Source organism: Branchiostoma lanceolatum, chromosome 17, assembly GCF_035083965.1.
Source record: "Branchiostoma lanceolatum isolate klBraLanc5 chromosome 17, klBraLanc5.hap2, whole genome shotgun sequence".
In the NCBI taxonomy this organism is placed as follows: Eukaryota; Metazoa; Chordata; class Leptocardii; order Amphioxiformes; family Branchiostomatidae; genus Branchiostoma; species Branchiostoma lanceolatum.
The window spans coordinates 11,640,936-11,656,238 of NC_089738.1; the positions used below are offsets into that span (position 1 = coordinate 11,640,936).

General features: G+C 41.8%; 2 protein-coding genes across 2 annotated transcripts; both read left to right on the forward strand.

Annotated features, from left to right (window-relative positions):
• Positions 1-12: 12 nt before the first annotated feature.
• LOC136423026 (UDP-glucuronosyltransferase 2B4-like) lies at positions 13-5,669 on the forward strand. The gene is made up of 8 exons (XM_066411016.1): positions 13-198; positions 1,102-1,420; positions 2,002-2,233; positions 3,104-3,275; positions 3,573-3,729; positions 3,954-4,173; positions 4,639-4,858; positions 5,064-5,669. Exons 2-8 carry the CDS (start codon positions 1,133-1,135, stop codon positions 5,347-5,349), a joined length of 1,575 nt encoding a protein of 524 aa, XP_066267113.1. The 5' UTR covers positions 13-198; positions 1,102-1,132; the 3' UTR covers positions 5,350-5,669.
• Positions 5,670-6,026: 357 nt separating this feature from the next.
• On the forward strand, positions 6,027-11,870 carry LOC136423025 (UDP-glucuronosyltransferase 2B33-like). The gene is made up of 8 exons (XM_066411015.1): positions 6,027-6,364; positions 7,852-8,187; positions 8,384-8,621; positions 9,045-9,216; positions 9,560-9,716; positions 9,896-10,115; positions 10,406-10,625; positions 10,792-11,870. Exons 2-8 carry the CDS (start codon positions 7,900-7,902, stop codon positions 11,075-11,077), a joined length of 1,581 nt encoding a protein of 526 aa, XP_066267112.1. The 5' UTR covers positions 6,027-6,364; positions 7,852-7,899; the 3' UTR covers positions 11,078-11,870.
• The last annotated feature ends 3,433 nt before the right edge of the window (positions 11,871-15,303 follow it).

Genomic DNA, 15,303 nt, shown 5'->3' on the forward strand with positions numbered 1-15,303 from the left:
GTGTCACATCACTCCGTCACTCATTACCCAAAATGTAAAGCGCGCTGTCGGTCATTGACCTTTGACACAGCGATACAGCTTCATAGCTGACCTCAGCTTATACAACAGTTGTCTTGGTATCTCCCAGGATCTGTTGTTACCTCAATCTGAAGTACAGTTTTCAAGAGATCGTCAGATTCTACTGCATGTTGTCAGCTGGTAAGTGGACATGAACATTCGCCTATATCTAGTTATACAGAACATACATATAGAAGAATGATCCTAAGGAAAGAATAGATGCAGTGAGGGACGGTGAAATTAATGGTCAATTGTTAAGAGGTCCACACAAAAATCCTTTCTAAAAACCTTTCTACGTTTTCTAAACCTTTCTCTAAACCTTTATTCCAAAATCCTCTGAACCATTGTAAATCTAGCGTTTAGTTTTCGATAAGTCTAGTCTATACTGTTGAAATTTCGACGTTAAATTCTTTGGTGAAGACCACATGAGCACAAAATGCAAATCTTCCTTTATTTAGTCATGGTGACTTATTGATTAAATGTTGGGCCTGGTGTCTATAGCAGGTCATTCTTCAGTTGGCGTCTAAATGATGACCATTTTGTTTGCTAATTGAGTACTGTTTGCTGATTACTACTTAATTCTGGTCGAACCCGTTTCAAACAACATCGAGCTCCTTAAAAGACAGGTCAACAAAACTATGAAGGCAACGATGAAGCTTGTGTGTGACACCGAATGGCGGTTGAACAAATACAGAGAGTTAGTTCGACCCACTTTTTTTAGGTTTTCAATCCGCATACAGACGCAACCAACCAAATCAACAAAAACGTGCCGCTTGAGTATCTAAGCAAAACAAATACGGTAGATTGCAAAGTGACCCTCTTCTAGATCTATCATGCCTATCTATTGTAATTCACAAATAGTTTTCGACATCAATACCTTTATCCACGGTAAGAAAGCATTCACGCAAAAATTGTACTTCAGAATGGAACCATATCTGTTCCTTGTTGAATGACGTTGTTTCTCGTTAATAATTGAAACATTACTAGTCTGTCCGTTGATATTGTCAATGTCATTTTGAATTATCTTTTCACATCCTGACATAGAACACAATACTACTTCTACTGCCGCTGAAGTATGTCGACTGGTTTCCACCTGTTCCTGGCGGTTGCCGCCATCTTGTCTCAACATGTCCGAGCTGCCGACATCCTCGTCGCGACAACGACGTACGCCAGCCCCTGGATGGACGTGGCGAAGATTGCCGAAGTCTTGGCTTCCCGAGGACACGTCGTCACTGTGTTGGCCCATGCAAGTCAGAAGGGCGACCTGATGCGGAAATGGCCGACCTTGCAGTACGACACATTTGGAGATCCCGAAAAACCACCGTCGATTAAGGAATTCATAAAAACTCTGCCTCAAAAGATGGTAGGTACTGAATTTAGAACCAAGAGTACATTTACAAAAGAGAAAAGGACGTGGACAATATGAAACGATATTCAACACTTTTTAAAACCGCTCCTCATAACATGTTCCTGTTTTAGTATCGGTACTTATTGCTCTAAACATTTACAAGTAGTTGGCATCCGATCAACTACAACTCAAACTCAAAGAATTAAGTGACCTACCTATCGGCTCACGATCTAGTCTATTGAAAATGATATGTTAGTTAAACACGTAGGAAAATATTAAGAAAACTAGGAATGACCAGTATTGATGCATAACGGTAATTGCGTTTGGATGTTATTGATAGGGGTGTAAGTTTTGCTTTATTCGATGCTGACCATTGCATTTAAATCTACACACGGGATATAGATTGAAATGCAATGGTCAGCACCGAAACAAGCGAAACAAGCCAACAACATATAATATTCGCCGCAGGCAATACTGAACAAATTTATCTGAGTAAATCAAATGCTATCCAATCACCACTTTCTACCGAACCTCTGGGCTTCATTCAACAAAGCTTCTGAGCAACATTAATACAATACCCTTCTGATCCGTTACAGGCATTTTCTTCATCTGGAACGTTAGGCCTCCTATCCTTTGCCAATACCTTGACTTCTGCTCTGCTGGACCTTAGCGAAGAGATGTTGAGTGATAATCAACTACTGACGAAACTGAAGAACAGCCACTATGACGTCGTCCTGACGTATGCTGGTCCGTCCACTGGGCCCCTCGTGGCGCAGTACTTGGACCTGCCGCTAGTCTGCACAATGAGGTCTATGCCTACGGGACAAGGTGTGTGCATATTTGTACAGTTCAGGCCAGTCAATATCTAAAATAATCTATGTTACTCATCTTAGTACACACTGGCATTCGCAGACCACATACCTCCATGAAATATCTAGAGTTTTCATAAGAAGTAAGCAGAAAGAAAACATAACATTCTTGGCGAAAGTAATAAAATAAAACCTCATTGGGTAAAAAAAAATTACAATGTAGGATTGATTGCATTTTCGTGTAAATTATGCATATTAGGTCATCATTTGTATAAATGGTATCTGTTTATGTTGCACCTGCCGTTTAGTTCATGTATTAGATTTCAATTATGAAAAACAGTGGAATTATAAAAATTCTTCCTTATGTACAATTTGAATCTAATTCTGTGCATCCCTATCTATGTTACCTGCATGCCAAATCAGAAAAACGTCGTTCCCTTGTTATCTAGTTGAAAGAATTTAACAAAAAAGCCTCTGCTATTAGCATGGACAACTACAATAGTTTAGCTCCAAAGGTTTACAAGCATGTTCGGTTCGTTGCACGGCGGGCCTTTGCCTAATTTACAGAGCCTTTTGTCGCTGTTCATTTCCACCTAGTCATCACCCTGGCTCTCTTTCTTTTCCACCTTCTATTTGCTATTCTAGTAATTTTTAAGATCTCTTTTATCCATCATTCGAACGACATGTCCTGGTGTCTTTAGTCTACGTTCCTAGACTTGGTGGTCTTTGACCTGTTGTTGGAAGGACTTCACTGTTTGTTACCCTTTCTCCCTATGCCTTGTTGGGAATTTTTCGGGGACATCTCTGGTGGAATACATTTAGATATCTTCAATCAATTGCCAAACTGTAATATATACTACTGCATGTGTCTTCTGATCCTATTTTTCAGACATCCGTGCCACAGGTGTCCCAAACCCTCTTGCTTACGTGCCAACAGTGACATCGGGGTTGTCTGATCGAATGACATTTCTACAGAGAGTGAAGAACGTGTTGGTTTACTTTGCATTTTCTACTATGGGACAGCTGATCTTCGATAAGAGTTACAACGATCTTGCAAAAAGGTTTGTGGGTGTGTTTCCATATCCGTATGTACGCACATGGCAAGCTTGTTAGGAGGGTTTCCCGCAAATTAAGACTTGTTTTAACATTGATACTGTTATATTTGACAAATGCTCATCAGTTTCATAGACATTCATGTTTTTCAGGACTGTAGTTAATGCGGAGTTTGTACTTATGATTCAATGTTCGTTAGAACTATTCCGGTGAAGCGAGATAACTGGAGGAGTCTGAGTGTCTCCTCTTCGGACTGAAATCTACCAAACGGCATTCATCAGAAACACTATTTTTGCCACCAACAGAACCATTGGGGACAATTTCACCATATCTGCTGCCCTGGCAAGAACCGACGTATGGCTCTACCAATCAGATCTCATGTTCGACTTCCCTAAACCCATGATGCCAAATATGGTCAGCATTGCAGGTCACTTGGCTGAGGACGTCAAGCCGCTCAGTGAGGTCAGTTGATGAGGGAGAGATTGAGTATCGTTACATAGAAAGGATTATTAATTGGATGAAAAACACATTCTCTGTAAAATCACAACTGATAATTAAATAGGATATAATTTATAAAGTTTAGATTCACAGCCTAGATTTAAATTGCCACAAAGACGCAAATTTAAATGAAGGGTTCAGACGTATGTAAGGTCTAAGTAGTGACTTTCTTCTTCGTAACCATATAGGAGATGGAGAAGTTTGTGCAGAGTTCTGGAGATGACGGTGTTGTACTTGTAACGTTCGGCTCCATGATAGCGGCTATGCCCGCAGAGAAAGCCGACATGCTGGCCACTGCTTTTGCCCGTCTGCCGCAGAAGGTCGTGTGGCGCTACGCTGGGACGCCACCTCCAAGTCTGGGGTCCAACACCAAGACCATGGAGTGGGTGCCTCAAAACGACTTACTAGGTAGATACTATAAATATGCTGTACTATGATGCGAACATATGATTCTCGTTACCATATGGTTTATCTTATACTACTTTGCTATTCTTGTGCTTTGCTTATCTATTTGTTTCATTGTACGTTTGTTATGCGCTTTGTTTTGATGACGACACGAAGATAAGCAAGGAGCTTGAGTCATCACACGTCCGCAGTAAATGTTTCAATAAAAACAACAACGTGGAATTCTTCAAGCTTTTAGAATCTACGCCGGGAAATCATACTGGCTTTCCATCGCTCGTAAAGATTTAGTAGGATTGTTCACACTGCCTTTTAGCCCTAATTGATAACGTTTATGAATAATCTATTACAGGTTGAATTAAGAAACAAATCTGAGCCTTTTTGCTTCTATGCTGCGATGATCATACAGTCAGATACATTAACTACTGTGTCTCTTCGCCTGGCACTAACCGTTAGTCCTCCACAAAACAGCTCATCCAAAGACAAAGGCGTTTGTATCACATTGTGGCTACAACGGAGTAGCAGAGGCCATGTACCACGGGGTACCCCTGGTCGGCATGCCTCTGATGAATGATGCTCATGACAACATCGCCCGGATGGTGGCCCGTGGGATGGCGGTGTCACTGGATATCCACGCTGTGACGTCAGAGGAGGTTTACCAGGCTATTACGTCCGTTATTTCGGATTCTCGGTAAGTGGAATATAGAGTAGCTGTCGGGGATAGCTCACTCAAGTCTCTGCCTCTCTTCATCTTCATGTATTGGTGAAACGTCGTCTTTCTAAACGTGTGAAACAAATTCGCACGGTTCTTTGTAACCAACTGTTGGTACATGTAAACATCGTTGTGAGCGTGGGGCGTTATTCATGGACTCAAACTTGGCTGTTCTTTGTTTCAGGTACAAGGAGAAAGCTGACCAGGTCTCCGCGCATCTTCGTGACCAACCACAGTCGCCCATGGAGCGGGCAGTATGGTGGATAGAACACGTCATCAAACATGGCGGCCTCCCCCATCTCAGGTCGAGGGCGATCGAACTTCCGTTCTACCAGTACTACTTGTTAGACGTTATCGCCATGGTTGTTGCAGTTATGGCTGCTATATTGTTGTCTTGTTGGAAATGTTGCTCGTTTGCATGTGGCATGTGCAAGAGGGGAAACACCGACACCAAAAAGAAAACCAACTGACCTTTTGTTTCGAGCGTGAGATTCGTAGCAAATGCAATGTATCAATCAATAGGAAAATCACTTTCCGGTTTCAAAATTCCTTTAATTTAAGCTAAATATACCAAAAGACACCAAATCCGAGGTATCAAAGATTAACGTACCAATAAATACCCGTGCCGTATCCTAACTTGGCGGTCTGCCTCAGTACATACTGAAATACGGAGGCGATGAAGCATGATGATACAATCTTGTATTGGGAATTTACCCCATTTGCAACAATATAGTATAGATGATGACTATGATATTCATAATGAGAACGAAAATTAAAAAAGAAATTGTAATGCGCTTTGTTTTGAGTCTCTTGACATAAACCAGCTACTGACATTGTGTTCAGCAAGTTTCTCTTTAATTTTAAGGGAACTGCAATTCCGTACGATGATAAATATGACCAAGTGGTGAGAGAAAGTTACGTCACTCAGCCAGTCATTTAATACTCAAAATGTAAAGCGTGCTGTCGGTCATTATCATGCAGCAGACATTTGACACAACCATAGAGCTGTACAGCCTTCTCCCGCTTAGCTGTGTCTGCGGCTAGCTCTGCATTATCATAAAATATAGTTTTCAAGAGAGCATAAAAATCTACTGTATGCTATCAGCTGGTGATGATGACACGAAATTTCGCATTTATCTATCTAGTAATCATCTAGGTCTGGGACTGAACTCTCAAAGGTCACCGGGATTTCTGGGGAAATTTGTGAATGGCCAAGTTTCTCTCTCATTTTTGGGAACTGCCTTTTTGTCCAACGACAATTGTGACCGAGAGGTCAGAGAAATGTGCCATGTCACTCAGCCTGTCATGACCCAAAATACAACGCGTACGTGCTGCCGGACACTGACCTTTGACACACCAGATGATACACCCAACTACTGAGCTCAGACAATAGTTGTGTTGCCGTCTCCCAGCCAGCCATCCAACGTTTGTGGCTGAAGGACAGTTTTCAAGAGATCATCAGATTCTACTGCTTGTTACCAGCTGGTAAGGGAACATGAGCGCTTGCTTATATCTAGTTATTCATGATAAGAATGATCCAAAACAAAGAATACTAGTAGATGCATTGACCGCATTTGACGGTCCGGGGCGGGGGTTTCTTATGTTTGCATTCATTTTAAAATCCACTGTATCATATGGTCTCATATCAGTATGTACAGCTCGCTAGTATAGCATGGGGTCCATCGCCGCCAAAGGTTGGAAGTGGACTGAAGCTAGAGAGACTAGATTCCAGGCTCCGCTGGTAACGTTACATGTGAAAAGTTCGTTGTATCCAGCGCCCCCCCCCCCCGGCCCAGAACCTTCCTTTGTTGTAGAGTCAACGATCCATCAATGACAACCTTTAAAGGAAATCCAAGCAATATTAGGCCCAGAAAGTCGGATTTTGAATGTCATTTCTATACATGATTAGTTCAAACAGCACTATGACAATGTATAGCAACGTACAAGATGCAAAAATATGACGTTGTTGTTAACATGTTATGTGAGAACTCACTGAAAATCGTGGTCGGAGTTTTGTAGGTTCGCAAAACTAAGGGGATCATCGTACGGCCCAATTTTGCGCGGATTTAAAAATGCTCGAAGTATGAAGTTATTACGCAAACGTGCTAAACAAAGTTAGTAAATCTCACTACAATAAAGATTTCAGCATTTTTTTATTTCCATTTTTGGGCCCTAATATAGCTTTGGTTGCCTTTAATTCGTTGTTCGAAGATTAACAATTACCGTGGACGCTCTCGCTTTGTTAGCCTCCTTGGTCTATGAGTCTCATGTTCCATTCCTAGTCCTCTGCTTTCAAATTATTTGGTGGGAGCAAACAAAATTCACACCTTCCTTTATTTAGTCACGGTGACCTATCAATCAAAGGGTTGGGCCTAGTGTCTACAGCAGGTCATTCTCAGGTCGGCGTCTAAATGATGAACGTTTTGTTTGCTAATCAAGAACTACTTTTTTCTTATGACTACTTTATTCCATCTGGAACCTGTTTCTATCAACATCGAGCTCCTACAGAAACAGTAGGTAATAACAGGATGGCGCTAGTATCAAATAGCCTGCCATATTAGGTACTGCTATGAAGGCAACGATGAAGCATGTGTGACACCGAAGGGCGGCTAAACAAATACAGAGTTAGTTCGCCCTACTTTTGCTTTTTTAGGCTTGCCATCCGCAACAAAATCAACAAAAACATGTTTGACGCTTTTTCAAAACAAAATGCCCAACCGCTTGAGTATCTAGGCAAAACCACAGGGTAGTTTACAAAGTAACCTTGTTCTGTCATATGCCTATCTATTGTAATTCACATAGTTTTCGGCAAATCAATGTCAGAACAATGTCAACACCGAAATCAACATTTACGCACAAAACACGACTTTAGAAAGTAACTATAGCCAAATGCACGTTGTTGAATGACGTTGATAATTGAAATATTACTAGTCTGTACGTTGATATCGTTCAATGTCATTTTCAATTATCAGATGCTGACATCGAGAACACTCTACTACTACTTCTACTGCCGCTGAAGTATGCCGACTGGTTTCCACCTGTTCCTGGCGGTTGCCGCCATCTTGTCTCATCGTGTCCAAGCTGCCGACATCCTCGTTGCGACATTGACGTACAGCAGCGCCTGGATGGACGTGGCGAAGATTGCCGAAGTCTTGGCTTCCCGAGGACACGTCGTCACTGTGGTGGCTCCTGCTAGTCAAAAGAGCGACTTGATGCGGAAATTGCCGACCTTGCAGTACGAGACATTTGGAGATGCCGAAAAACCACCGTCGTTTAAGGAATTTGTAAAAACTGTGCCTGAACAAATGGTAAGTTCTGCATTTAGAGCTCAGAGTCCATAACTGAACAAAATGTTAATTAACATCAAATACATTCTTCCAAGAAATCGTAAATCAAATTATACTGTATCCAATCATCAATCTTGTGCCAAATCTCCGAGGTCACTATTCCACAACGGGCGTCTGAGTAACAGCCATACAACATTCTGATGTATTTGCACAACAGGCATTTTCTTCGAATTCAACTGGAACATTAGGCCTCCTGAAACTTGTCAATATATTGAGTTCTGCCATGCTGGACCTTAGCGAAGAGATGTTGAGTGACAAGCAACTACTGACGAAACTGAAGAACAACCACTATGATGTAGTCCTGACGTATGCTGGTGTGTCTTGCGGGCCCCTCGTGGCGCAGTACTTGGACCTGCCGCTAGTCTGCACAATGAGGTCTATGCCTACGGGTCAAGGTGTGTTCATATTTGTACATGGCAGATCACCGATATTCACCATAATCTATGTTACTCTTCTTATGTACTTAGCATTAGGTCCTCCTGTTCCTACACGAGCTTTGAGCTGATAAAAGGTTTACAAACCTGCCGTTTTTGCCATGGATTTTGATTATTCTATCTATCCCTGTTCCTTCCCACATTGTCATCGAACCTACTCTCTATCTTTTACCACATTGTAGTTGCCATTCGAGTAATGGTTTTGGAGTACTTTCATCTATCATTTGAAAGACAGACATATGTCCTGACGTATTAAGCCCCTTGGCAATTGGCTACGCTTGACCTGTTCTCTGGGGACTTCCCTATTTGTTGTTGTTTTAGATTTTTTATCAATCTAAAAACTGTCATATTTACTAGTGCATGACTTTTGATCCTATTTTTCAGACATCCGTGCCACCGGTGTCCCCAACCCTCTTTCTTACGTGCCAACAGTGTCATCAGGGTTGTCAGATCGGATGACATTTTTGCAGAGAGTTAAGAACGTGTTGGTTTACTTTGCATTTACTACTATGGGACAGCTGATCGTCGATAAGAGTTACGACGATCTTGCGAAAAGGTTTGTGCATTTGTTGATATATTTGTATTCGCGCACATGCAGCATGTTTAAAGGGTAGTAACTTTATATGTGGGTTGCCCTCACATTGACGTTTCTGTATCGAATTTGATACTGTTCATTTGACAATTTTTTTCCAGTTTCACAAAAAACACTCTTCTTCAGTATGTGAGTGTAGCGCCATCAGTAATACTGTATTTGAGTGAATTCCATTTGTACTTTAGAACTAATGGTCATTAGAACTATATCTTTGATGTGTAATAACGGGAGAAGTCTGTGTCTCCTCTCTGGACAGAAATGTGCAAAAAATAAAACGGCCCTCAGAACATTTTTTTGCTACGAACAGAACCATTGGTGATAACTTCACCATGTCTGCTGCCCTGGCAAGAACCGACGTGTGGCTCTACCAATCAGATCTCATGTTCGACTTCCCTAAACCTATGATGCCAAATATGGTCAGCATAGCAGGTCACGTGGCTGAGGACGTCAAGCCGCTCAGTGAGGTCAGTCCATAGAAGAAAAAAATTAGTAGCGTTACAGTACATAATCAAATTATGCAAAATGCATTCTTTGCAAATACACATGGTACAAATTATCAGCATAGTTTTATACCTATGTATTGTTTTAAAATACCTTTTCTGACTAGACGAACTGATATACCATTCTCGTCGTAACCATATAGGAGATGGAGAAGTTTGTGCAGAGTTCTGGAGATGACGGTGTTATACTTGTAACGTTCGGCTCCATGGTAGCGGCTATGCCCGCAGAGATAGCCGACATGCTGGCCGCTGCTTTTGCCCGTCTGCCGCAGAAGATCGTGTGGCGCTACGCTGGGACGCCACCTCCAAGTCTGGGGTCCAACACCAAGACCATGGAGTGGGTGCCTCAAAACGACTTACTGGGTAAATGCAATCAATGTGCTGTCAAAGATGATGTGGTATTTTTTAAGCTTTCAGACTCTACGTATATATACTGCAGGATATCTTCTTGGCTAGCGACAACGCTGGCGGGGTTAACGTTAGGTTTATCACGTTGCCTGCAAGCCCTTCGATGGTTATGAGGAATGTAAGAAGAAACCTCAGTGACAGTAGGAAATGATGCGATGATAGTTAACCAGTAATAACCACACAGTCAGATACATCGACTACTGTATCTGTTCATCCTGTCACTAACCGTCAGTCTTGCACAACAGCTCATCCAAAGACAAAGGCGTTTGTCTCACATTGTGGTTACAACGGAGTCGCAGAGGCCATGTACCACGGGGTGCCCCTGGTCGGCATGCCGCTGGTGACCGATGCTCATGACAACATCGCCCGGATGGTGGCCCGTGGGATGGCGGTGTCACTGGACATTCACAGTGTGACGTCAGAGGAGGTTTACCAGGCTATCACGTCTGTTATTTCGGATCCTAGGTAGGTGTGAGGTGGAGTGACTTTCGGCAATAGCTTACTCAATTCTTGCGTCTTTATGTATGAGTGAAACATCATCATTCTGAAGCAACTTTAGTTCTTTATAACACGTGTAATGTAAATCTGCTGTGGTGTGTAACGTAATAGGCTGTGTTGAACTTTGTTTCAGGTACAAGGAGAAAGCGGACCAAGTCTCCACGCATCTTCGTGACCAACCACAGTCGCCCATGGAGCGGGCAGTATGGTGGATAGAACACGTCATCAAACATGGCGGCCTCTCCCATCTCAGGTCGAGGGCGATCGAACTTCCCTTTTACCAGTACTACCTGTTAGACGTCATTGCCCTCATTGTTGCAGTTATATCTGCTGTATTGTTGTCTTGTTGGAAGTGTTGTTCGTTTGCATCTGGCATGTGCAAGAGGGGAAACACCAACACCAAAAAGAAAACCAACTGACTCTTAGCTTTTGGAAGCAGAAGATTCTTTGCAAATATCAATCAAAAGAAAAAGCACAGTCCCCTTTCAAGGATGCCTTCAATCTAAACTGATCATATATCCTGCCTACCTGCCTGCGTGCTCAGGCCAGAAACTGGCCCCTTGCTTTCCAGGAGGATCCTCCAAGCAGTCCTGTCCCTTGCCCTAGCCTCTGCTTCCCGACTGTTTAAGCCCGTGTCCTTCACAATTTGGTCCTTCCATCTCTTCGGAGGTCTTCCCCGGGGTCTGGGGGTAGCGAACTCCTGGCTGTAGGCTTTGTCCTGGCTGTAGGCTTTGTACATATATATGTAAAGACATTTAATTGGAGGAAATAAAGTACCAATCAATGTCGGCACCGTCTACTAACCTGACGGCCCGCCTCAGTACATACTGAAATACAGGGGTGATAAAGCATGATGATATAATCTTGCATTATTGTTAACAGCTTTGTGACAATATTATGCTTATGTTAATTTCCAAGCAGGTGTTTGGGTGAAATATCGTAACGTTTCTTGACTGTCAGGCCTCTCTGACAGCTACCCACCCCAACGCTATTGTTACTACGAGTCTGTGTTTTCTAAGCCTGTCTTTGATTGTTATGAGGTAGACATGCGCCGTAGAGTTGGTTATGTTATGTTAATGCTGACATCATTGTTAGATGCATCATAATTAGGATCACGTGTTCTCTATGATGACGTCACGGGTTGTGACGTAGTCAATCACTTCCATCTTGTTGACTCCGTCGGTTGTGTGTGAATAAAGCTCCCAAGTTGTACTCAGCGTCTGAGTCGCTTACTAGCTCCCTTGGCCACTTGATGGCGATGAGTAATCTAAATCTGCTTGTAAATCCTTATCAGCCATGTCTATGATAAATCGTAATGACGTCAGTGAACAAATACGTAATTTTTAAGGCACTCGCATTACTAAGGAAGAATTAATCACGTCATTTGTCTTCATTTATAGTTTAGTATATTGTAATAAAAACCAAAATTAAAGGCAGCATAAACTTGGAATGGATATGTTCTCAAACACACTCTAAGACACAACAGTAACGCCTAACCACCCCTGTAGCCAAATGGGTCACTCCTGATGAGAGGTGTCCACCCACATACACAGCTAGAATAACTCTTGATGCGCAGATCACAAGGTCTTTTTTTACCTCCGTGTTCCGAGGCAGAAGACACGACAACTAAACTCTCAGCCCGAGAGTCTCAGGTAAGAACTTGACACGGTGACGTCCATATTTCATATTGTTGTTGGAGTTTCTACTGATGTTCTTTCTTTGTAGTGTTTACCTAACATCGCCGTTCTCAGTTAAGTGTTGTTGTTTTGCCATCTGCTGATGGGTTAAACTGCAATTTTTGAAATGTCCCGAAGATAGACTATGACATATTTTGTATATACTCTGTACTGTGACCAATTTTGGAAAAGGCAGTTAAGCTGAAGTTGAGAAATGATAGAACAGTATCGATCACTTCAACTGTTGCTATATCGATCCCGGCAGAACACATTGTTTCAGTACGGTTGGTTGTATGTAAGAAGATTGCCCTGTAGAGTACAAACCTAAACATTCGGGGATAGTTACAAACTGCATGCATACATTCCTTATTCTTAATATCGTGGAATAAACTTATCTTCTCCATTTTTAGCAAGATTTGGCCTAAAACCATTTTAGATCTCGTCACGATCAACTGATGAATACTGACGTATCGCGGGAAAGCTTCGTGGGAATGGCTTCAATCAGTACACATTGTTTTTCAGGGGCCGGGGCCGGTGATTTCTGTTGTAATTTTCCTGTGACTAAGAAAACACTTCAACATGATGCATTTACAAACGCAGGAGATTGTTTAGAAGTAACCATGTTGCAGTGAATATTAATATCATAATCTCTTAGATTTTTAGAATGCCATCAGCCTGCGTTTTTGGGGGTGAGGCGACACTTGTACTGTACGGCTTGAGTGTTCTAGGGGACTGCTAGTGTGTTCTAGGACCGAACAGTCTAACATGCATGTGTATGTCTCTGGCAAGTGTAAATACCTGATGGATAGGTATGGATTAAACATGCGGTTGAAGACTTTCCATAACATTAAAATATTCATTTTCAACCTTAAAGTCGGTAGATTATCAAACAAAATGTGCACTTTCAAGCAATACAATGACACATAACCTTGAGAAGCCTGAAGCAAAATGGGCCACTTCTTATAGCGGTATACACCAACACACAAGACAACAAATGATGAAAATTGGTGCGTATTATTTTATACCATTTGGCGCTTGGCATCCGCATACGGGTTCCGTCAAATAGCAAAACATAATTGGCTTGAGTACCTTGCAAGACATGGAGGGTAATGTTATGGATTGTAAAGCAACGTGGTTCTGTCTAATATAATGCACAAACAGGTTTAGACAAATCCACGTTACTTTTCTATTCCAATCAGAGAGCATTGAAGTCCTGCTACGCCCGGCAATCGCCGGGTTGTACATTCTTGTTCTGTATGCTAGCCCAGACAATTGCTGGGTTGGGAATATTTCTACAATGCGCTAGTTGCACCCGCGCGGTTGTTGTACAGCGTGGTAACTAAAACAGCAATATCAAACGAGTACCCTTTCTTTCAAATTTTTCTGCACACTTCAGCAGTGGGGGTATATTTTTGCTCTGGAACTCCAGCAGGACAAGGGTTAAGACAGCGTATTTCTGAATTTAACTTTAATTCGAATTTACGTTGTTAACATCCATTTTCGGTAAGGAAATACTCTGAAAGGACATGGGGACGTTTTCTAAGACTAAAACACACCTTCCTGTGAAAAAGGACTTTCAGCTGATTTTGACGTTGCTTCTCGTTAATATGTTAGCTAGTGATCGCTTTGGTCAATCGTTGTATGTCTTTTCTAATGATCTTTTCAGATTCTGACCTAAAACACTCTAGCACGGCCGCTACTGCTAAACATGTCGCCTGGTTTCCACCTGTTCCTGGCGATTGCCGCCATTTTGTCTCAACATGTCCGTGCTGCCGACATCCTTGTCGTGACAACGACGTACAACAGTCCCTGGATGGACGTGGCGAAGATTGCCGAAGCCTTGGCCTCCCGAGGACACGTCGTCACTGTGTTGGCCCATGCAAGTCAAAAGAGCGACCTGATGCGGAAATGGCCGACCCTGCAGTACGAAACATTTGGAGATCTCGAAAAACCACCGTGGATTGAGGGATTCACAAAATCTGTGGTTCCAAAGGTGGTAGGTATTTTAAGCTAAGACATGGCGGGAACAATAAATGGATGTATCAGCATCGATTCCTGTTTATGCTTGATTACTTATTGTCCTAAACACTTACATATTGTCAACTACAAGTTTTGAAAATTCAAAGAGATTTATCGGGCAATGATCTTTCAACAGAATATGGTCACTGAGTGAAGCTAATGTGTGATGGGATCTTGAACGTTCTTGAAGAATGAAATGAAATAGAAAGGTAATGATTCAAATGAAATAAGTAGAACAAGTCAACATCATATACAATCACCAAAGAAAACGTAGCCAATGTTGGGCAGATCAAGTGACGTAAATCACAAAGGAGTTCCACACACTCATACGTTCGCAAATAGTGTTAACCTTTGCCACCGATGTACTATAAATACTTCTGACTTATCATGCAAATAACGTCCTCATTTGTATAAATCATATCAGCTAAACATCCTTATCACCCAGATAACACAAGTTGTTTAAAATATAATTTTTTTCTCTTTGGAAAGAAGCCTATTTCTAGCCTATTGTAGCATTTCTTCATCAAGTTTGGCCCAGATTTGCGTATCTATGTCTAATGATTTTCACATTTACTTGACCTCCAAGTGCTGCAAGCATAAAATTCCCGTCATTCACCAACAGTATTTAATTACAATATGTTCTCCATCATTTGCATAATCTAGATGTATCGATGTCACTTTCTTTCTCAGTTTTATATGTCATATGTTTGACTAGTCCTATCATGGATTTACAGACCTTCCTCATCAATTATGCAAATTAGATCCTGATCCTGAGCTCTTACAAACCATAACACATCAAGATACAACAAGAGTTCGGAGACCTCAAATCTCCATGAACTATTCTGTTTATGCAAATGACTTTACATTTATATAATCCATGCTCGGTCATGAACACCTTTTACTTAACTTACACATGTCGCAATATTGACAGTCCTATCATTTACCGCATA

What these genes read in the sequence shown, in the direction of transcription:
- LOC136423025 (XM_066411015.1), top strand. Translation starts at nt 7,900, where the DNA reads ATGCCGACTGGTTTCCACCTGTTCCTGGCGGTTGCCGCCATCTTGTCT. An exon ending in TACGACGATCTTGCGAAAAG is followed by an intron (nt 9,217 to 9,559) that starts GTTTGTGCATTT and finishes TGCTACGAACAG; the next exon opens with AACCATTGGTGATAACTTCA. An exon ending in TCTGTTATTTCGGATCCTAG is followed by an intron (nt 10,626 to 10,791) that starts GTAGGTGTGAGG and finishes ACTTTGTTTCAG; the next exon opens with GTACAAGGAGAAAGCGGACC.
- LOC136423026 (XM_066411016.1), top strand. Translation starts at nt 1,133, where the DNA reads ATGTCGACTGGTTTCCACCTGTTCCTGGCGGTTGCCGCCATCTTGTCT. An exon ending in ACGTCAAGCCGCTCAGTGAG is followed by an intron (nt 3,730 to 3,953) that starts GTCAGTTGATGA and finishes GTAACCATATAG; the next exon opens with GAGATGGAGAAGTTTGTGCA. An exon ending in TCCGTTATTTCGGATTCTCG is followed by an intron (nt 4,859 to 5,063) that starts GTAAGTGGAATA and finishes TCTTTGTTTCAG; the next exon opens with GTACAAGGAGAAAGCTGACC.